The sequence below is a fragment of the Dothidotthia symphoricarpi genome, assembly GCF_010015815.1.
Source record: "Dothidotthia symphoricarpi CBS 119687 unplaced genomic scaffold P153scaffold_17, whole genome shotgun sequence".
NCBI lineage: Eukaryota > Fungi > Ascomycota > Dothideomycetes > Pleosporales > Dothidotthiaceae > Dothidotthia > Dothidotthia symphoricarpi.
Window position 1 is genome coordinate 66,162 of NW_022985024.1, and position 22,059 is coordinate 88,220.

General features: G+C 51.0%; 9 protein-coding genes across 9 annotated transcripts; 6 read left to right on the top strand and 3 right to left on the bottom strand.

Moving 5' to 3' along the window:
• Positions 1-1,628: 1,628 nt before the first annotated feature.
• P153DRAFT_359353 (uncharacterized protein) lies at positions 1,629-2,251 on the top strand (the record flags this gene model as incomplete). Its single annotated transcript, XM_033666861.1, has 2 exons — positions 1,629-1,691; positions 1,751-2,251. 2 exons carry the CDS (start codon positions 1,629-1,631, stop codon positions 2,249-2,251), a joined length of 564 nt encoding a protein of 187 aa, XP_033520732.1.
• Positions 2,252-2,739: 488 nt separating this feature from the next.
• P153DRAFT_297887 (mRNA turnover protein 4) lies at positions 2,740-3,503 on the bottom strand (the record flags this gene model as incomplete). Its single annotated transcript, XM_033664186.1, has 2 exons — positions 2,740-3,256; positions 3,313-3,503. 2 exons carry the CDS (start codon positions 3,501-3,503, stop codon positions 2,740-2,742), a joined length of 708 nt encoding a protein of 235 aa, XP_033520733.1.
• A 168-nt stretch (positions 3,504-3,671) lies between these two features.
• On the top strand, positions 3,672-5,217 carry P153DRAFT_399127 (mitochondrial distribution and morphology protein 10). Its single transcript, XM_033671701.1, has 3 exons — positions 3,672-3,805; positions 3,859-4,137; positions 4,187-5,217. Exons 1-3 carry the CDS (start codon positions 3,709-3,711, stop codon positions 4,975-4,977), a joined length of 1,167 nt encoding a protein of 388 aa, XP_033520734.1. The 5' UTR covers positions 3,672-3,708; the 3' UTR covers positions 4,978-5,217.
• A 1,725-nt stretch (positions 5,218-6,942) lies between these two features.
• Positions 6,943-8,764, top strand: P153DRAFT_388383 (uncharacterized protein; the record flags this gene model as incomplete). The annotated part of the gene is made up of 3 exons (XM_033670749.1): positions 6,943-7,217; positions 7,269-7,468; positions 7,527-8,764. 3 exons carry the CDS (start codon positions 6,943-6,945, stop codon positions 8,762-8,764), a joined length of 1,713 nt encoding a protein of 570 aa, XP_033520735.1.
• A 1,728-nt stretch (positions 8,765-10,492) lies between these two features.
• Positions 10,493-13,070, top strand: P153DRAFT_75827 (serine palmitoyltransferas-like protein 2). Its single transcript, XM_033673387.1, has 2 exons — positions 10,493-10,551; positions 10,749-13,070. Exon 2 carries the CDS (start codon positions 10,805-10,807, stop codon positions 12,791-12,793), a length of 1,989 nt encoding a protein of 662 aa, XP_033520736.1. The 5' UTR covers positions 10,493-10,551; positions 10,749-10,804; the 3' UTR covers positions 12,794-13,070.
• Positions 13,071-13,830: 760 nt separating this feature from the next.
• Positions 13,831-16,677, bottom strand: P153DRAFT_75782 (Metallo-dependent hydrolase). Its single transcript, XM_033673386.1, has 5 exons — positions 16,411-16,677; positions 15,366-16,331; positions 14,926-15,311; positions 14,451-14,871; positions 13,831-14,387 (listed from the first exon to the last, which is right to left on the bottom strand). Exons 1-5 carry the CDS (start codon positions 16,491-16,493, stop codon positions 14,117-14,119), a joined length of 2,127 nt encoding a protein of 708 aa, XP_033520737.1. The 5' UTR covers positions 16,494-16,677; the 3' UTR covers positions 13,831-14,116.
• Positions 16,678-17,669: 992 nt separating this feature from the next.
• P153DRAFT_345948 (uncharacterized protein) lies at positions 17,670-19,372 on the top strand. The gene is made up of 2 exons (XM_033666102.1): positions 17,670-18,185; positions 18,298-19,372. The coding sequence occupies exons 1-2, from the start codon at positions 17,905-17,907 to the stop codon at positions 19,217-19,219; spliced, it is 1,203 nt and encodes a 400-aa protein (XP_033520738.1). The 5' UTR covers positions 17,670-17,904; the 3' UTR covers positions 19,220-19,372.
• Positions 19,223-20,548, bottom strand: P153DRAFT_399133 (uncharacterized protein; the record flags this gene model as incomplete). Its single annotated transcript, XM_033671702.1, has 3 exons — positions 19,223-20,113; positions 20,165-20,310; positions 20,368-20,548. 3 exons carry the CDS (start codon positions 20,546-20,548, stop codon positions 19,670-19,672), a joined length of 771 nt encoding a protein of 256 aa, XP_033520739.1. The 3' UTR covers positions 19,223-19,669.
• A 169-nt stretch (positions 20,549-20,717) lies between these two features.
• On the top strand, positions 20,718-21,646 carry P153DRAFT_345954 (UBC-like protein). Its single transcript, XM_033666103.1, has 2 exons — positions 20,718-20,959; positions 21,075-21,646. Exons 1-2 carry the CDS (start codon positions 20,794-20,796, stop codon positions 21,398-21,400), a joined length of 492 nt encoding a protein of 163 aa, XP_033520740.1. The 5' UTR covers positions 20,718-20,793; the 3' UTR covers positions 21,401-21,646.
• Positions 21,647-22,059: the final 413 nt, after the last annotated feature.

Sequence of the window (22,059 nt, forward strand, 5' to 3'; positions counted from 1 at the left end):
ACACTCCATCAAGCTCGCACACTCAGTAATCATCACATCTCAAAGTAATCCATCCATTCACACTAAACACCTATGAAAACACAACATCCACGCATTAAAGTCGTGTAGCTGCCTGGCCACTTTCCTCACGAAAGCATGTACAATCTCATAACAGAAATATGTTAGTCGCAGATCCCGCTGTGCGGAAACACGTTTAGCCCGTTGGTCTACTTTCGATGTATTGCTATCGCTAGGTGGTTTAGATGGGCGGTGCCTCTTCCTCGTTTCGCCGTGTCGAACTCTGGATCTACGTGGTGTTGCTACATATTATATTTGCTTGTATTGTTGTTGCTCTCATACGTCCTACGTGTTGAGGAGGAAGGGGTGTTTGTTATGCATTTTGATTGTGGATAAGCTGATAAGTATTCTGTTACGTTCTATATGCACAATTATAAGTTATGGATGGATGGTAATGCTGTGTGATTTGAATGAACTTGCTTAGACCTTCGGAATGTAATGTGGGATGTGGAGATATCGATGACTTAAGTTGATGGGGAGCGAGTCTGCGTCATGTGTAACAAATGGCCTGGGGGTCAATCTGTAGGGTTGAGGCTCCTGACGACCGTTTTGATCACTGTGAGAGTTGGGTAGAAGATGAGACTCTACCTCTGGAGTGGATATGTTTCTTACTGGTCTCTGTAGTTGGTGTGGTGCAAACTTGACGCCGAGTTCTGATACATTTAAAAAAAAAAGTTATCGTCTCGGGCCGTTTATATATGTCTATGGTGGCGGGTCAAGAGATATGTAGACGTGTTGGTATTGTTACACTTGTTGAGATATCACACTGAGGTCAGGCTATTACCTTGATAGTACACGTCGCAGTCAGTAAGACGTCTTGACCCAACATTATCTACTAAGCGTACCGCTATGTATTTCTACATGCCAACCGATTTTAGGGCTCACAATACCTGATCCTGTTGGCTTACAGCTAGGTTAGGCTTGAAGTTTGATGCAATCGTCCGGTTGAATACTGCCTAGCGGCAACTCTTGTACTGGGTTTCCTACACATCAACCTGCGATCCCGCGATATCCCTCAAACGACACAATATACATCCAGCTCTCCAGTCACTGGCGTAGTGTCTTTGGGCCGACTCAACGTCTGTGCACATCTCCTATCCGCCTCTTCCACGCCCTAGCCTGCCGCCTACTCATAGCATTCCAAATCCACCTACATCCCTCGACGAAGCATGCTCTCCGCGCTCTCAAAGCCCAACAACAGGCAACTCACGAGACGTAAAAGACACAGATACTAAATCCGTCCGAAGTGCCAAAGCCAACGACGTCCCTGTATGACGTGCATCCTCTCTCCCGTACCTGCCAAGCGCCAGGGGCGATGCACGGTATCCAATCGCATCGCAGCTCTGCCTTCAATCCACCACAGCGCCGCTAGCACTTCGTAAAAGACGGTCCCGTGCAAGCTGACGGGCGCCTGCGCCCCCGAGTTTCTATCTAGGGGGGACGGAATCAATAGATGGGAGTGACGATATAAGGCTACAGGCTCACCCGTTGTTCATAAGTTTGTTTTCGGAAATTTTTGCTAAATCCACCACGTTCATTACTTTTCTGTTAATCTTCCGGATATATACAACATGGCGCGTGCGTTGCTGATGCTGGTGCTGGGTCTTGGTGCTGCGGTGTGCGCGCAGAATTCGGTTTGTAAGTCTTGTTTATATGCAGGCAGTTATGCTATGTTGAACTATTATTCTGATAGAAAACGTCAGACACAGGACCGATGTTCAACCCCTCGGAAGCACCGTTCTTCGACTACTCCCAGCTCGTCGTCCCGACCCAAACCCCCCAACTCCCGCAATACCCTGATTCTTACTCGTCATCGTCAATCACCCCGTCCCTCGCCGTCTACCCGACTCAAACCCCTTCCATAACGCGTTCCGCAAGCTCGGTTGTCAGCTCTTTGGCGCTCTTTCGCTCTCACTCCATCGTGTCTTCTGCTCGCAACTCTACTATCGCTTCGTCGACTTTCGCGTCGGGAAACTCTACCGTCTTGTTATCTACGTCTAGCCATTCTAGCGCATCGCGTGCTTCCACCTCATCTGTGACATTGTCCACGGCTACTTCTGCTTCGAGATCTGCTTCATCATCGTCGTTGGCTTCCGCTTCCGCGCCGGCAAGCACGGGTGCTGCTGTTGCGAAGTATCCCCGTGTGATCGGCATCATTGCTGGAGGTCTGTTTGCTGGGCTGGTGATGGCGTAGGTTGAATAGGAGCGTACGAAGTAGCGGGATGGAGCATGTGTGTATGGTAACGTTGTTTGAACTTCTAACTCGAGTCTGATTGTATGGACTAATAGTACTTTTTACGTTTTGTCGAAGGATAGGAGTGGGGCCCTTGAACGATGATGTGCATACGGAGATTAACGTCGTATGCGATATTGCGGAGGATTGGCGAGTGCGAGTAGCTTTAGCTTTTTGGTAGTTGAACAAATCTATAATTTGGCAATGTTACTCAAAACCACGGTGGAGGTTTGTCTGTCAGTTCGATCAACCAAGACGCAGTATTCACTGACAGTTTAGGACAGAATACAGAGCGACATAATAGGGTATATTGTGATGTGCTTGTAAGACGACCCAATATTTCGGTCGATCACCGAGCACCGGACTTTTTTCCCTGTAAAACCATTCCCAACGCCATCAAACGCCGTCATGATGCAACATACAGACTTGTTTTCGCCCTTGCTCGAATCCTACTCCTCCATGGCGTCAATCTCCGTGACCGACTCCGTTGCTTTCGAGTAGTACGCCGTCAAATCGACCTTGAACTCCGCCATAGCCACACCGAACATCTTCAGCAGCGCCGTTTGGTGGCTGTTCATGACCTCGCCCTCCTTGCACACCGTGTACGGAATATCCAGCACAATCTTTCCCTTGTCGAGTCGTGTAGGCATGCCCCATTTCCTGACCGTCGTCTCCACGCTGTGGGGAAGCGGTACGTCGTCATCCTCTGGGAGCTCTCCACCTCTTGAGTGCACTACGCCCGCAGGAATCGTGAACGTCTGTGTGGCGGTGACTCCGGCGCGCGCGAAGTCGGTCTCGGAGTATGCGGCGAAGTACTCAATGACTTCCTTGGGGTCGCGGCTGGTGAAGAAAAGGCCCACGTTGCCAGTCAAATGCTCGGTGAGCTTGGACAGATTGGTGAGGTGCTCTTCTGCGGGCGTCTGGCCAAGCGCCTTTGCCATTACCTTTGTCTTGCCGAAGAAAAACCTGCGCGCGCATAAGACACTCTGTCCAGTCATAGTCTTGGGAGGAAATATGCATACCGGCTGTCTGCAAATTCAGCGCGCACCTGCTTCAGGTACGAATTCCGCATATTCTCGACAGAAAAGACAAAAATGTGCTCGAAGTTGTCCGCCGCTTCCTGGACATTGGCGAAAAGCTTCAACGACAGCTCCTTGCCCTTCTTGTCCGTCTTCGTGAGGTGTACGACCTTGGCGCGCTTTGATTTGGGCATGTTGGCGGTATTGTGGTGTTGATTGGGGCTTGAGGACTTGCTCTCAGGAAAAAAAGTTCGAGAAGTCGCAAATCGCGGGGAATTTTTCGCGAACCACCGACTCTTGGCAGTCGCGACCGGACTTCCGAGGCATGGCATGCTTGCGACAAGTTATTGTCTCGCTGTCCACATCTCTCAACAACAATGCGGCGCTCATGACAGAAACATGTTGGATTTTATGGAGAATGTGCAGAATGCCTTTAGCGAAGCTTCGCATTGGAATCCAGACAACTCCTATGGCGCATTGAATGCGACGGCGCGAGGCATGTCTGACATCACATCGCATTGCGCGCCAGTCGCTGATTGTTTCGTGCAGCATTGCTCAACTTTGAGATACCACGAGGATTGCGACTACAGATATCGTCTCTTGCTGCGCCAAACTTTGCGACCTCATACACGCTCGGCAGTGTCGGTGTTGTCGATGGCTCGGTGTCCTACTTGTACTCGTCGCTGCCATTGAAGAAGGACTTTAAGAGCTCCAACATCGACCTTCATCATGTGATACGAGGCTACAGACATTTGCGAGAACTCAGAGGTCCTGATGAGAAATGGTGGTGGGAACTGTGGCACGCTGGGAAGCGAATCGATCGCCGAAGTGAGTTTATCGACCCTTGTCTTTTTGAGTGAAATCTGAGACAAGGCAGACACGTTGCTGTATGGGCGCATATTCCTGCCACAGTCGAGACTCGAGGCCTTGTACCTGCGTCGACTTACTCCAACGCGGCAGCTCAGGATCGCTGCTGTGAGCGATTCAAGTCTCAACAATGGAGGCACAATCCTCACACTGTTGCAAAATGACGTGGGCAAGTATAGCACAGAATACATGTACAGCACGGATTCTGCCTTGTTGGGCGTGCGGGGCCTCTACAATTTTGGACCCGAACCAAGAACTGCGCCCACGACCGAGCACACGGATCCACTGCATGGCCGATTCAGCGCTGGGGCCGAATTGTATTATGGTCTGTTGAACAAGAGCGGAGGCATCAGCACCGGCTTACGGTTCACGACTCTCCCCAACCATCCGGGCTTCCCGTATACCATGACCCTTACGCTGAATCCATTGATGGGAAACCTTTCTTCCTCATATGCAGTCAAGGCAGGCCCCAACCTAGCGCTATGCTCCCGTTTCGACTTTAACTTCTATTCCTACGAAAGTGAGTTGCAGCTTGGGTGCGAGCTGTGGCGGCGACGCAGCAACACTGATGTAGAATGGGCGGTTAAGAAGTTGCGTCCAGACTGGGTACGGCCAACTGCTTCGCCCGACGACGATGTTACTGGTGTTCTCAAGGCCAAGGTTGACCAGGATTGGCGGATTGGAGTGTTGTGGGAAGGCAGAATCAAAGAGCTACTGTTTACACTTGGTGCAAGCCTGGACCTGAAGAAGCGGGAACAGATCATCCGATCAGTTGGCATTGAGCTGCAGTACTCCTCTTGAACGAGAACATGCCGGGTTATGGAGATGTTGGTGACTCCTGTTGCAGATTGTGCTGCATGTCGATCAATGGACTCTGCATTTCCTCAGCTCATGATCAGCTCGAAGACAAGGGGAGATTGAAATCCATGTCGTTGGAAGATACTGAGCATATTCTTAGGTTTGTGAGGTTTTTCGTCTGTCACATAATGTTCACAATTGTGAAAAAGGAAGTAGAGATCCAAGAGAAACCGTCAAAACCTGCTTTACTCCATATGATCATCAATACGTGTCTCTTGATCTGTTGGTACTTTCTGTTCTGCCTCGGACTGGTGTGCCGCTGTAATGATGTATGCGAAATGATGATGGTCTGTCACGCTACTACAATTAGGTTGTTCAAACATGCTTTTGATGTGGTGGCAACACTCTGCTGCCGAGTGCATGCTCCAAACCGGACGAGTGCATTCTTGAGAATGTGTGACACGACAGGGGTAGTGGAGTGCTGCAAGTAGACGCGAGCGCCTCAGCCAATCCGGTGTAGGCTGAGCGTGTGTCGTTGGTGGAGAGTTGAGTTCCGAATTCCTGGTTGTGGCCTGCTCGCTTGCAACGCGTCCACCATTCATGCTGTGGTGCCTGGCGCGAGCCCTACCCTCGAGCTTACAGGGGTGAGACTGGTGTTACGGGCTTGACAGCTGTAGGGCGACCAGACGGTAGACTAGCAGCTTCGACACTCCCGTTGCTAACTCATGCGTGATGCAATTGAGTCGTCGTTCTCAGAGTTTCGGATCGAGTGTATCAGGTTGAGTATGATCGGACAGCACGGGCACTGTGATGCTCGATGAGGATCTCCCGATGCTGCCGCCGTGGTAGGCAACGGCCGTGCTGCTGGCGCTTGCGCTGAGGTTGTCCAAATGGAGAAGCGGGCGGCATCCCCAAGATGCCTCTTGACAGCCAAATCTCTGGTCAGTTGTGAATTGTGCGCAATAGAGTGCTCCCTCGCAGAACACGGTACGCAACGACTAGTGAATCATGTTCGCTCGGTGCAATGACGTGCGTTAATGCGTTGACTCGTCAAACAGCCACAGCGGCGTCAGGTCCGGGAACAGCGAGGAACAGTCGTCAGGCTGTTGGCGACTGTTTGCCAACAAGGGTGGTCCTGTGCAAAAACCTGGGCTTGCTGCTGGCACGCGCCCTGCCCTGCCAGGGCAGTTTCGTCCGAGTCGGACGTGCCTTGGTTGCTCGACGCTCGACGCTCGCCGCATATCCCCCTTGGGCTCGCTCGTGCCGACACCTGCTGTGCACTCGTCGACGGGCACACTGGGAGACCCGAAGAAGCGTTCTCGAGGCTCGACCAACAGCATTGTCTGCAAGCGGAATCAGGCGTTTGCGACATCACCACTGGCGTTGAAACGGCCGCAAGCCGTCGGCTCTCAAACCATGGCTTGATCTAAGTGGCCACAGCGCTGCACCTAACCCTTAGCGTACTTCCCCTAAACTTGCTCCCGTCTTCCTTAATCTCCCTCGCTCCCACGAAGCCGTTCATTTACACCCGCTCATCACTCCATTCGGAAACCGAATCGTCACTTCATCGTCGGTGCGATCTCTGTTACCTTCTCTTCTTCTGTCGAGACTTCTGCGAAGTGCCGCCATTCCTTTCGGCCTTTGCCCACGTTCCTTTCTAAACAACACCATCAATTAGGCTTTGCCTGTCCACTCCTTCTCCCTCCCCTTCCACGCCTAGTCGACCCAGTGTCGCTTTTGGACGAAACGTTTAGTACCTGCTCCCTAGTCAGCAGCTTTCTTGCCTTCGGCTTTCATACGCGCCGGGACTGTGTCTTGAGCCTCAAGAGTGCATACGCATCTCCACCCTCCTTTACCACTACACGCGACACGCCCTCGCCCATCCGCATTACTAGACTCCATAACGACACTTGACGACTACCTCGACTGCTCCCTTCGCATACACTACTCCCGCCTTGACCCGCCAAGATGCAAGACCACCACGACGACTCCATGGTGTCCCCGTCACCATCGCCCGTCGCCCAGACGCCCTCGCAGAGCTCAGCCATCCGGCGCCCACCGCGCAAGAGCACTCTCACCCAGCAACAGAAGAACCAGAAGAGACAGAGGGCTACTCAGGATCAGCTGGTGACTCTGGAAGTCGAGTTCAACAAGAACCCTACTCCTACTGCTGCCACTCGCGAAAGAATTGCGTCCGACATCAACATGACTGAGCGATCAGTGCAAATCTGGTTCCAGAACAGGTGCGAGGCGAAATTTTGAGCTTGTTCGACGCAATACTAACATCTGCTTAGGCGCGCTAAAATCAAGAACATTGCAAAGAAGAGCATTGAGAACGGTGATGATTGCAACGACATTCCAGAATCAATGCGCCGCTACCTTGCCCTCCAAGCAATGGAGTCTGGCAAGTCGATGGGAACGAGTTTTGGCCGTCCCGGTATGCCATATGGCAGCGGTATGCTTCTCAACACAGACACCAGCTCCTCCAAAGTCGGTTAGTAAAGGCCTTGGAAATTCGGCAAAGGTGGCCAGTCCCAACTGACATGTGACAGTAATCCACCATTTTGCCTGCCGCTCGTTGAGCGTTGGTAGCTGGAGGAGAGTCGGCCAGAGCGCTATGGATCTTGTTATCTTCTACTCACCAGAGAAGTGCTGCGTCACATACTACATCAACAATGACTCAGCCGGATACAAGATCGAATATCCTTTCTCCTACATCAAGAACATCAGCCTCGATAATGGCGACATGACGGCAAACGCTGAAGGCGCATCGCAACGTCCTGGAGGATTAGTTGTTGAGCTCAACCGCCCACCAAACTTCTTCATGGACTCATCTGGCTCTGGAGGATTCTTCCAATGTGGCGACTTCACAGAAGACCAGCAGGCGTCGCAGGTCATGGTGCATCACTTGGGCGGTCACCCCAAGGTTCTGAGCGGACAGCTTGCGAAACTTGTCTCGTTGGAATCGTTCCAGAACCGACACAACATGTACGACCCGAATGCCTTGGCAGTCTCAGCTCCGGTCTCACCTATCAACCACCGGCCTGCGTCACAACCTAACCATCTTGTACACCCGCACATGGGCATGTTTCATGATTCACATCTTGCGCCGGGTCCCTTCCAAGCGCGTGGCCACAAGCGCCAGCGCAGTCGGTCGGTGCCTATTGCTGTTGATTTCTCGATGCTCCGCAACCCAATGCCTCCTTTCATGATCTCGCAAGAGCCAACGCCATACATTCCTAACCCGGAAATCTTTGCGCCCATTCCACAAAATGCCCCCGGGCCTCTTGGCCCGCATCTTAGCATCGATACCTCTGCAGGGTATGGCATGGACTACAGGCAATATCCCATGTCAGCCACCACAGCAGCTTCACCGTCCGAGTACGGAACACCCTTCTTTTCGTCCGGTCCCTCGAACGACAACATTCCTGCGTCGAACTTTGGACAGCACTACAACATCCCTCCGTACGTACATACTCCAATGGGACCACCTCGTCATCTCGCTGCGGTGTCGTCCCCAATGCCTTCCATGGGTCACCCAGATCCTATCATCGCCAACCAATCTCCACCTCTGAGCTCGTTTGGACGTGACACGTCTTCTGATGTGTACCCAATGTCACACGACAACAGTATGTCAGACGAGGCGCTTCAAATGACGGATATGTACGCGAAGCAATCTCTCAGCCTACCATTCCGGTCGCCGCTACTAGATGACAACGTCGACGACTTGGACATGCAGAATTGGATAGATCCGTCGAGCTTGTCGCCTGAGCATCATCATCAGATGTAGGATAGCTCCCAATCCAGCATTGTGTCATCCTTGTTGTTTTCCTTGTCTAATACCCAGTCATCGCTACTCCGGCAAAGGTAGTTGATCGTGACAATTCTTTGCCTTGAGACTTGCGTAGTCGCTCTCAGATTAATATGTGCTCACCTTTTTCCTTTTTTTTTATTACTTTTGGTTTCAGAACGCTCGACATATCTTTCACTCACCATTGCTCCCTTTGTCTCTTTGGCAGACCCCTTATTCGATCCACTGGCTCACCAATTTCTCTTCGTAACGCAAATTGAACGACCACTATACAGGGATCGGCTACATATACGGCGTTGCATTTGGGACTTTTCACAGACAGAAAGGCGGACTGGTGGAACCTGCGCCGTCATCGCGATCGAAGGGTCGGGCGGTGTTGGAGGTTGGAACATTCCGTGTACATTCATCTTTGCTTTGAAATCTTTTTCTTTGTTTTTCCATCTTCTCCTAGTTCTAGTTTCCTTTGTTTCGTTTGAGCATATACTGCCAAGTGGAGGTTGCATGTTGAGGAGGTTATCAGGTGGATTGCGCTTGAGAGATTAATCCTCGGGTGTTCGTTGATTGGGGATGATATAGCCGCTGCGCGTGCTGAGTGTCGAATTGAGAGGTTCAACTATTTCTTCACTGCTACCGAGTTAGCAAAACAATATTTCATCAAACATGTGCCCAAGTTCCCAGAAAGAGTGACGTGACTGAATTCTATCGAGACAGCCAGGACACCAGACGGGGCCGTGTATCATCAGGAGAGAATGTGCACATATGGGGCCGTGGATGAATTTATATGTCTCCAAAATTAAGTTACACTGGTGACCGTCTATTATCGGTTGGCGTTAATCGTAATCTCGTCGCGGTAATTACCCACTCATTGTACACCAACGAACGTCAAACCCACAACCGAGGCCTGAGGCTGCTTCCTATGTTTGAAGAACATCGTAGGCAAATTCCAAAAGCAAAAAAATAGGGAGTTGGGTTGCATGAGCGTGATCAGAGCTAGCAAGGGTCACAGCACGTTTCTTCGCCACGAGCAGTCGATCCGAGGTTTCAGGGTGGAAGTTGAGGAAAGTCTGGACAGATCCAACAACACATGACATCCCAGAAGGGCAATGTATTTGCAAGCAACAATCTGCTGTGCTGGCACAGACAATGCACGCGCACGCCAAGGGATAAGGCCGCATTGATTGTATGTGTAAGCTGATGTCAGCTGAGACGCGTTCAACTGGATATCAGACATCTGGATTGATGACGAGCATCGAGCAAGAAGGTCTTTGCAGGTGCAAAAGAAGGGTTCTCTCATGACGCACAGGTCGCGCAAGGCCATCGCAACGGGGCGGCAAAATCGGCGTGGGCTGAGACGATCACCAAATGCCCCTGACTTGGCACGTTCGCTTGCCAGTGGCTGCAGACGGGAGAATGGGGCTCATTTCATCGGCCGCCCAACCAACCAATGCGTGCTGCTGTTGTGGAGGCGTGCCCCTTGAATTGCCTTTTTGTTGTCAGCCTTCCTCTCGATTGATTCCTCGCGCGACCTGCATGTACCTTTGCACGCCAATTCATTCTCCGCGACACTTCTTTTTCTTGAACTTGTAGTCATTCGTTACGACGTCGCTTGCAGGTAGACTGCACCCGGCTTGGCAAGGCGGTCTTGTTCTCGCTGTTCTGACGAGTGGAGCTTTCAACGGGCGCCACCAGGCACACAAACAAACATTGCGAGACGCGCACTGAGGCTGACGGATCATTATTCGGTACCCAACATTTGCAGAGTGAAGGTATGTCAAGTACACTATGCCGGCAGCTTGTCCGTAGCTTGTCCGCACTTTCCGCAGCTGCAATTGCACCTGCCATGGCAAGCCATCCGGCTTTGTCCGGCTTTGCCCAAAAGGTGCATGAGGCGGTCAATGTCTCCAAGCTTCACTCACCCCACACATTGCTTTCCTCGAGACGCGCGCTGACAGTCTCCGTCCAGCCAGTCCCCTCGCCTCACCCTGCCACCCGCAAGCACGATCCGCAGTGACTTTTGCCATGCCTACTCGAAGCATCAATCCGTTCGCGACCACCATCCCCAATCCTCCCTCCTCGGACTCTCTCGGCGAGAAGCGCGAGCAGCCACGCCGGGCATCCTTCGCCAAAGGCAACAAGTTCACCTCGCTCTTTGGCGGCGGCTCACCCAAGTCGCGTTCCGACGCTGCTCTCTTGCGGGAAGCCTTCGTGGCCCAGCAGCAGGCGCTCCTCAACTCGCCATCACCACCCCAACCTTCGCTACCTACCATCAATCTCACCACGGCGACCGGCGAGAAGATGCCCACCGAGCCCAAGACGCTATTCCAGCCTCCTTCGCCAGAAGAGCAGCGCCGCATCGCGAGAGCACACGCACAATTCGGGCCTCTGGGGTCGCAGAAGCACCGCTACCAGAGCAAGTTCGAGGGAGAGTTTGGGGATCCTATTGAAGACGAGCCGCCATATTACTTCCTATTCACCACATACATCAGCTACCTAATCCTAATAGTATTCGGACATGTACGCGATTTCTTTGGCAAGCGCTTCAGGAAGCAGCACTACAGCCATCTTCAGGAGCGGGATGGCTATGCTCCTCTGAACAGCGATTTCGACAACTTCTACACACGCAGACTGAAGATGCGCATCAACGACTGCTTCTCGCGACCGACCACTGGTGTCCCGGGACGCTTCATCACAGTGCTTGACCGCAAGTCAGACGATGGCAACAACACATTCAAGCTGCTCGGGACCACAACCGAGACACTCAACATGAGCTCATACAACTACCTTGGATTTGCTCAATCGCAGGGACCATGTGCCGACGCAACGGAATCTGCCATCAGGAAATACGGAATCACAATGGCCAGTCCTCGGTCCGACGTTGGTACATCTGAGCTGACCCTCGAGGTCGAGGAATTGATCGCCAAATTCGTTGACAAGCCAGCTTCCATGGTCTTCTCTATGGGTTTCGTCACAAACGCTACCACCTTCCCAACAATTGTCGGAAAGGGCTGTCTTATGATCTCCGATGAACTCAACCACTCGTCTATTCGATTTGGTGCCCGTCTCTCCGGAGCCATGGTTACCATGTTCAAGCACAACGATATGAGTGACCTGGAACGTAAACTCCGTGAAGCCATCTCGCAAGGTCAGCCCCGCACGCATCGCCCTTGGAGAAAGATCTTGGTCGCTGTCGAGGGTCTGTACTCAATGGAGGGTACCATGTGCAACCTGCCAGGCATCGTCGCCCTCAAGAAGAAGTACAAGTTCAACCTTTTCGTCGACGAAGCCCACTCGGTTGGTGGTGTTGGCCCTCGAGGACGCGGTGTCTGCGATTACTTTGGCATCGATCCTGCTGAAGTCGACATTCTCATGGGTACGCTGACCAAGTCTTTCGGCGCGAACGGCGGGTACATTGCAGCAGAAAAATCAATCATCGAAAAACTACGGACAGCAAACGCAGCCATGCTCTACGCCGAGTCACCCTCCCCACCTGTCCTCGTCCAGATCGCTTCCGCCCTTCGCATCATCAGCGGCGAGCTTGTCCCAGGCCAGGGTGAAGAGCGTCTAGGTCGTCTTGCATTCAACGCCCGCTATCTCCGCCTCGGTCTCAAGCGTCTCGGCTTCATTGTCTACGGTCACGACGACTCCCCCATCATCCCCGTTATGCTGTACCACCCCGCCAAGATGCCCGCCTTCTCACACGAAATGCTCAAGCGCAAGATCTCAGTCGTCGTCGTCGGTTACCCGGCCACACCGCTCGTCTCTTCCCGCGCCCGCTTCTGCGTCTCCGCTGCACACACCAAGGACGATCTAGACCGTATGCTCACAGCGTGCGACCAGGTCGGCGAGGTCCTCCAGCTCAAGTTCAGCTCTGGTGTTGCAGGTGGTGCCGAGCCCGAGGAACTGGTAAAGAAGGATACGATTAGCGAAAAGGCCGTCACGCCACCACGATGGAGGATCGAGGACGTGCTCAGAAGTGGCGTTGCGGATGTGCAGCTACCACTGCGGTAAAGCAAGGGCACGACGAGCGAATTGTAAGCCTCACTTCTGTAGTCACCGTGGCGTAATGTACCTTGCTGTCTCCTCCCCCCTTTTTTGCCGCTGTTTGGTTATCTGCTAGCTCTTGTGTGCATGCATTCTTGGAGTATCTGGTTGGGTTCGGGGTTGGCTCGGAGACATGTTTTCTTCGTCTCTTCTCCTGCTGTGCTGTGCTGTACGATACGTTATGATATGTATGGTATGGTGCTTCTTCTTTTCTTCTTCTTCCTCTTCATACCCTCGCTGTAGGTAGGTAGGTAGGTAGGTATCTATCTACCCCTATTCTGTTTCTCGCGTTCTTGCTCTTTCATGTGGAGCTTTGTCGTTCGCTTTGGCGGATTGGTTGGCGCGTTCGTTGGGGCTGCTGTAGATGGGGATGGGGATAGATTAGATGTGGTGTGGTGTGGTGTGGTGTGGCGGAGTGGGGAATGAAGGGAGGGTAATATGTAATATGATGGTATGATCATTGGCTTTTTTTGTGGGGGTTTGGCATGTGGGTTGATGTGATGTAATGGGTATGTGCGTTTTATGTGAAGGGGAAGTTATGGTGAGACTTGTGCTTAAGTTTGTGTTGTGTCCATGTAGACATCTGAATATAGGTAACTACTAAGGATTGTGTTGTTGATAGATGTGTTGGTGTGTAGGAGTGCGATTTATGTGCGTAGAAGCGGTGTGGTAAAATGGAGAGGGTTTCCTGGCGGTGTAGATGTGGTGAGTATGACATGATATGAGATGATTGTTGAATCGAATAGCGACTGTTCAGTAAAGTTTCCTCAAATCAGGAGAATCAACCAACAAACAACACCTCGACCGTCAACCGGGAAACTTAAGCAAGATAACTAACATGCTGTGTATACTGTATTCTAGATCTACGTGCAAAAACAAAAAGCCGCCTCATCAATCGTTGCACATACGTGGTTCTTCATAAATAATAGGCAGATTACAAAGCTGAGAAGAGAGCGCTTCTGCATTGAGGATGCAAAGGGATAGGCGTCCTTCAACTTGAGTTGCAGTACTTCCCCCCTTCCACCAACCACTGCTTCAAATCCCCACATCTGAGTATCAAAGACCGCGAATCGACAATGGCGAATCGACAATGGCGAATCGATGTACAGTCTCGTCGTGATCTTGTCGAAGCGGCCTGGTGTACCGGAGAGTGTCGCTGTAGAAAGGAGTGTGCAGCTTCTACCGCACCGGCGTCGAGCACACCAAAACGGACATGAAAAGTATGATGATCCCCTTCGGAATAAGCACTCGAGCGAGAGTTGCTTACTCACTGGTCATGGCAAGCTCTATTCAAGAGATGATCCCTCGAGCATCCGCCTGCTTTGCCTTGTCCTCGTCGATCTGGTCAGGCTGGTCTTTGAGCATCAAATCGCCGTACTGCTCGACTACATCTGAGCAAAACTGTTTCCATGTCTTGTCGTGAATCTTACGCCCTTCGATTTTCTCGGATGCAGAGAGGCAGCTGTACTCGATGCTCCAGCGAGCGAGCTGCTTCCAGCTGTATAGCGACATTGTGGGCGCGCCTACCATGACTTGGTAGAATTCATGGAACATGGAATTGCTGCAGACATGGTCAGTATATTATGCTTATCTGGGAGTTGGTTGTTAGAGGATGGTGACGTACCTGAACAGCGACGGATTATCACTATTGATTGTGCAAGGAATGCCTGCTGCCAGAAGCTCAGGGAATGGGTGCTCCTTGATGTTCCTGCAGAGATGGAGGAGCTCGTTAGAGATGGGACATAGCTCGATGCAAATGCCTGGACTCCCTGTCTCCTTGTTGGGCTTGAATTTCTCCATAAGGTGTGGGTGCTTTAAGAGGGAGAAGCCGTGTCCAATGCGCTTAGACTCGAGAATGACAGCATCGTACAAGTTCGAGTTGCTTGGATCAGTAGAACCGCCTGTATCAAGCAGCGTTTCGCCAGCATGGAAAAGGAAGGGTATTTCGAGCTTCAGGGCCTCGCAGGTCTTTCTGAATGCTATGAGTTCTTCTTTGTAGAAACCGATGTGGTTTGGCCTGTCTTCGGCGCCTACAAGGTCGAAGCCTGGACCAGAAATTAGTAGGGGCAAGGAAAATTTGTAGTTCTTGCTTGACGTACCACATATAAGATCTGGAAACTCATTTTTCAGCTCGATGCACTGCTTCATCTCTTCTTGCATCATCTTTTTAGGGATGGAGCGCGGCGTGCAGTAGATGATTTTCAGTCCAAACGGAAATTTCTCAAGCTCGCCCTTCTTCTTGAGCTCAGCCTTCTTTTCCTCCACGCCAGCAATGATCAGTTTCATTTGTTCAGAGTTAGTGATTTTGCCTTTGCCGTTGTCTGTGGGAATGAATTTATCGAGTAGCATCGGTCGCAGCTCGGCGTACATGATTTTCTCTTCAATCATGCGCTCAATGGCTTCGCTGATGTACCACTTGTAGACTTTTTCATAGTTTAGCAAGCCTTTGAAAGACCGTGTTGCTTGATTGAAACGTGCCCATACTCTACATTGGAGTCAGACACAGTATTTGCGTTCGAATATACAAGCCTCGACTTACCCGTTCACCGTTTGTGTGAGACCGTAAGCCTCTTCTAGACTGAGTACCATTTTCGACTTGAGCCAATTCTCAGCAGGATGTAACCTTACTTGGCCTGGCTCCGAGCAGCATCGAGGCTGTTCAATCATGATCGTGTCCTCTTGCTGCTCGTACTTCTTGGAGAACTTTTTCTGTGCGAACTTGGTTTGGAATTCGGACCAAGGCATCCACACTCGCCACTTCCACTCATCTTGTTTCCAGTTGGTCGCAGTTCCAGGATAGTCTGGTGAAAAGATGTCAACGCCACGCTCTACCTCATCAGCATCTAAAACATTGAATACCGTCTCTGTGAGATCGAGGTCTTCTTGCGTGAGTAAGGGACGGATGCTTCGAATATACATATGGTCCATCGAGCGAGCTTGTTCTAGAAGTCGCTCAGGATGCAGCTCGGCATTGAAGTGAAGGTGCAAAAGTGCACCCTTTGGCACCATTTTTGCGATCTCGTATAACTTGCTTTCTTTCTCTATTCGGTCCTTGTTGGTGAGAAATTGGCCACCCATGTCTCGGGTTTCAGGGCCTGGTATAGCTTCGGAGGCCTGATTACCAAAGGTCACTTTCCGTTCAAACTCTCGGATTGCTCGAATGATGATCGCAGCTCTTCTCTCAATTTGGTCATCCTTTGACCGAGAAGTGCCCTTGGGCCTTGCTGGACGTTCCCAAGCAGACTCTTCTTCCGCCTGTGTCATTTCGCCATGATCCTTAGTATAAGCTTGAACTTCGTGAGGTAGGTTCAGCCCTGCATCAAATATCGCTCTGATTGATGTGACATTTGAAGCCATGTCGACTGTTTCTGACCCTCCGAGCTTGAATGGCGTTCTTCCCTTGGCAGGGACACTTGACATTCTTCTCCTCTTCTTTGGGGAATCAGCTACCGTCATGATTGGCTTGTTGGGATCTTCAGGAGACCCGTCTCTGTTACGTACAGATCTGTCGTAATGAATTAGCTTCCTCAAACAGAGAGGCCTACGGGATGTGTATCCACAAAAAAATAGAATCAAGAGCTTACAAAGTTGGTATACACCTGGTTAGCCACCCCTGACGAGGTCTTTGAGAGTCGCTCGAGGTCTTCGGTTTGTTGTCAGTTGGCATGCCGACAACGCCAAGGATATGCGTCGCCGTTGTTTTCTCGTACCCGTCAAGGGGACAAGTTGATGATGATAGTTCCAGTAATTCAGATACTTGAGCCTAGTCGCACGACGTATCAAAAGCCTGTTTGTGTAACCTTACGACATTCACAGGACTCTTTAAAAGTCCTGCGGAGAAGGCTGTGTACACGCTTCGCGACTCTTACACACGTCTAGTTTACACGGCACGAGGCGAATTGAGACAAGGGGATTGAAGCTTGTCTAACCAGGGGATGTTTGTGGTGTAGTCCCAATAAACGCCGGCCCAATTTGCGGCCTGGTCACATGCCGTTAGAATCGGTACCAATCTTTGCACGAGATGACAGACCCAGAGATGCGCTGCGCCTCACGGCAAGGGCTGTGAACTACAAAACTGCCGCCTGGCCGACGACTACGAACAAGAGAGATAGCCATATGTGGACATAGCAGTGTATAGCAAAGGGTAAATTATGTGTTGAAAAGCTCGCTCTTGCAATGAGGGGATGGTGGCTCTGCGCTCTCGTGGAGACGGAAGGTAAGATCGCGTGCCTGAGGACACGAACTTGCAAAGAAAGAGCAACCACATACATCAGCGCACCCTCTTTGTGGACGATATCTGATACCCCCTCCTTTCAACAATCCTGATGAATGCGACAGTACTCTCAACAACTCAGCTCTTTCCCCGACGAGATCCTGCTGTCGTCGAGACCAGTGTCACGGGTAGTCAGCCTGGCGCGTACGATTGCGATGCCGTTCGAGATGGGCGATCAGGATTCGAGTTTGAGCTCAAGCACAAGCTTCACTCGTAACGAAGGCGCAGCAGTCTGTTCTTGAAAATGTGTCACTGCGACGAGTGGGTCTGTTTTAGGATGAAGTTTGAAAGTTAGCCTTTCGAGTTCCTCATCGTAAAACACGATTGAGGCTATGCTAAGCCTCCAAATGTTGGTATCCTGCCGCCTAGCCACTTACTGTCCGCTATTTACCCCTCACCAATCTCATGCCTAAGGCAACCGCATAGCCTTACACGAACACCAATCATTGGGCTTGGGATATGCACAACCTCACACTCTTCGAGGTTTTGGGGGGCTGGGGGCCCTGACCGGGGTGTTTGGCGTGTCGCCTGTACGCGCCACATGTTTAGCCTTGTGTGCAGCCCACTTCTTGTCAGCCTCCATCCAGGCGACCGTACTTCGGTTCAACACTCACGCCCATGCTTCAGCAGTGTTCTTCATTGCCTCATCAGGCACACACTGGTTAGACATACAACATATATACGGCCACGTCCGTTCCTCATTTGGATATAGAACCTCGCCTGACCTTTGTAATTGCTCTTTGCTTAGCCTGGCGCCTTTGAATATTCGTTTCATTTCGCATCTTTTCTGTTAAGTTTTTTCGTTATGCATTGGCTTCAACGCCAGGATGATGGATCGATTGATCTGAGTTCACTACAACTCGATATCGTCGGTTTCTTGGCTATATTGGGAGAGGGTTCAGTACTGGCCAACGCCCAAGTATCTACGCTCTCGAAATGGGTATTTCTACCGCGATTGATGCCAGCGCCCCAGGCGCTCATGAGACCCTCCAGGCCGCAGGTACTCGAGCCTGTCCGAGGAAACGTATCAGGCATATTTTCAGGGAATCATAGAGAAGATATCAATCACGTTGGTAACATAGTTTGGTAAGCTTCTCCACACTTTCTTGGACATTTTCGGACGCGACAGATGTCAGATGTCAAAGCAATTACATCACACTACCATACTTTGTGAAGCCTTCTGACTAACACACTCCAGTGACGCGAGTAATCTTCCTCCCTTCTCCGTCCGCGTCGTCGAGATCAAACGAACAGGCAACAACGAGCTCAAATCCAAAACTAAATCTCCCCTGACTGTTGTCACTATCCTCGGCTTCATATTCTCCTCAATCCTCTTTGGTCTGTCGATATGGCTTGATGATGGTATGTCCCTCATGGCCACCATCCTACTTTCGTTGCTCTCCAGCATCATCGGTTACGGCAACAAGTGGCAGCTTCAGTTACCCAAGCGTGCGATTAAAAATGGCAAAGTCCCAAGGGGTGACGTTGTGATACGATATCTCAAGGGAAGCTTTCTGGTTGTGAAGTGCGACGAGGATGTTGCAAGAGAGATGTACTTTGCGCCCGAGGAAATAAAGTACCTTCTCGATCACGGATCCGCATACAGATTACTGAGTCTGATCGGCACAGCAATCTTCATGGGCGGCGTCATCTGCCTGGCAAATTCCCGAATCGAGTTGCAGATCGCATGGGCAGGCTCATACATGCTGCTCGGCTCCTCATACTGGATCGTCGCCGCTCTACCTGAAAAATTCCACTGGGACACATCCTGCTATACCGTCACCAGCGAATGCCTTTCCGACTCCAACATGCAGAAGAAGGGATATCCCTCCGAAAACCAAACATTCACCCAAGCCCTCTGGAAGGCCATCGTTGTCAGTAAAAGTACCAAGTGGGTGCTCACAAGCGACGCGTGCCCACATACACCAGCGTGGAAAAATTGGCTGAGAGATGCGGAAATATATAGTAAAAGTGTCGGCGTCGCAGAAAAGGAGAACATGCATGGGGTCAAGACGTGGGCGATTCCTGAATGGGATCCGCAAAGTCACCTGGTGAACCTTTTGGCGGAGCAGGCGCAGCACGATGATGACAAAATGGCAGGAGTTGTTGAGGAAGTATGAGTACAATTGGTTTCTTTTGAATTGCTTGAGCATTTCCCTGGCATGGCGCGGCGCTGGATACGATCTACGACTACGATATCATGATTGAACACGATATGACGCATTGCATATTTAGCACTTGTAGCAATTTACATATTGAGTGCCACAATTCTTCCTAATTCTGCAACCGACTTGTTGTGCCAAGTCTGACTGCTCATGTCTTCCATGTTCCTTTGCTTCAAATCGGGGTTGGACATCTTTTGCATACGAAGAGGCGCTCCCGTGAGCCCCCTCTCTTCTATAACCTTAAAGCTATCGAGCTACGAGGGTTGTCTGGCTTGACTCCAACCCGTCTCTTCGGTATAGTCGAAGATTGTCAGGCAAACATGTACCCCGAGCTTGCCTCCTGCATGCATCGTCTTGCCAAGATATTATCGCGACTTCCAGCTCTTATATGCCTGCTCCCACGACTCAAGTAGCAGCCTTCCACCTCTGCTCGTATTCGACCTTCTTCCTCACAACCCCTCTCAGCCACTTTTCCAAGTTCTCGCCTTGCTCTTGTCCATCAATATCCATCCCCTCGTCATCGAGTTTCACTCCACCCTCCTCCTCCTCTCCACAACATACGCCTTCCGCCATCTCACATGCCTCTTCCCACTCTTCATAGCTGAACGCACCATCGCTCTCGTTCAATAATAACCGCCTGTCTCCCGAAAAGGCGAAGACGTGGACGGAGCGTATAGGTTTCGCGCGTAGGAGTTCGTTGGCGGTGGGTGAGAGGAGTGGAGTGGAAACTCTAGTGGTAGCTGACGGGATAGCGACCAGTACAGAGGTTACGGTTGCGGAGAGCGGTATCGAGGCAGAGAGGAGTGCGAGGAGAGCACTGTGGAGGAGATGTGGGAGAATGGTTAGACTCTGTTACGAATTAGTATCCTTCAGCAATTATCAACTGGATGGATGGCGTACTGTGTTGATACCCGTAGACGCGTCTTCCTCTGGCAAACTCCTCACTTGGAGTGTAATCTGCACCAATGTCCGTGGTATGGTTCTTACTAAGATGATACTGCGTAATGTGTTGTGGAGAAGAGTTTCTAGGTGTCGCTCTTTTGGGCCTTTTGCGCATGGTTAGATCCAGACCCGATACGTCGCAAGTATGTAGGGAAGCTTACTTCCTACCCCAAAAGCTGGCCTGACGTTCACTTCGATTGTGGCTTCCTCAGGTATCTCATCCCTCCTTTGTACCTCGATGGGGCCATTGACTGCGCCAATGATGGAGTAGCCGTTGTGTGTGTAGGTCGCAGAGCCATCGGCGCGATTCAGATGCGTGAGTGTGACGTCCGGGGCAACCATCGCGAATATGTGTAATTGCCGTTTCGTTGTTTGTGATATGATGCTCACATGCTTGCTGGATGATCTCCAAAAAGTTCAGCGGGGCGAGCTCCGGGCGCATTGTGGCTGGAGCTTCAACCGAGGTGCATCGTCAACATCGCGTGTCCAGCCTCCATGAATCCAAAACACATCCTAACACTGCTACGATACAGTCATATACGATCCCTCCTATCGCCATACATAGACACGTGAATACTATAAGTAGAATGGCAGGCTCGTCACGCGGCGCATCGCCCATCAAGCGGCTCATGACCGAACTCCAAACATACCAATCCGACCCCAATGAAGCCCTTCTCGAGCTTGGCCCCATAGAAGACGATGTGTTGCACTGGAGGGCAGTCATGAAAGGTGTTATTGGAACAGCCTATGAAGGTATGATATATCTGACCCATTCTGTTATCGGTTCACTATACAACCAAGTGCGCTGCGTGAGAGCGCACTCACATAGCACTTCAATATCTTATAGCTTTCCTAACATACCACACAGATGGCAGATGGCTCCTCGATATCCACGTTCCTTCCGCCTACCCTCTCGTCCCTCCTTCAATCCGTTTCGTAACGCCCATCTGCCACCCAAATGTCGACTTCAAGACTGGGGAGATCTGTCTCGACCTCCTGAAGACCTCCTGGACACCCGCGTACACCATTTCCACGACCATGACGTCGATACATCAGTTGCTCACGAGTGCGGAACCTGACAGCCCGCTGAATGTCGATATCGCGCAGTTGTTTAGACAGGGCGACTATGTGGGTGCAGAGGCGCTGATTCGGTTTTACACGGTGACGGAAAAATACTCGGCAGCAAAACGGTAGAGACGGTGAGGATTTGGAATGGGACTGGGCACGTAATGAAATTTTGGGACGGGCTTTGTACATGTGTCAAGAGCTTGTTTTGGCGTTTTGATACGATATCCGATTGTTTGTTTGGAAAGCGAGCGAGGCAATGCATGAAGATTATTCAGATTTGCGTTAGACAGAACTTCGAAGACTTTGAGTATTCTTATCTGAACTGGAAATTGATTCAAGCCTACGAGAACATGTGTTTGCTGAGAACGAAGCAAGTCTGTTATGCCTGTTTCGTAGGTATCGACGAAATCAGCAACACGACCCGCCGAAGAACATACACAGTTACACGAACGATCAAGTGCAAAGTGCATTGAACATTGATACAGACACAATAAACTAGGCCGGACAGGAGTCGCACTTGTCAGTGTTAAACAAACTATGGAAAGGGGTTCTGCGTTCTGCGCTTGTGCATCTCAGCAAGTTACACCGTAGTCATGAACTGTCATTACATACTCGATCGACGATGTGTTAAGTGTGTGAGGACTACTTCAGCCATGAGCGTGACGTGTTTCAGTCGCCGTCGTCTAGACCGCAGCATTGCAGCCTTGAAATTGTGGACTTGCCAGATAGCGGGAACTAGTGACCTGCAGTTCACGCTATGGCGCATATTTCGGTAGTTCTGGTCA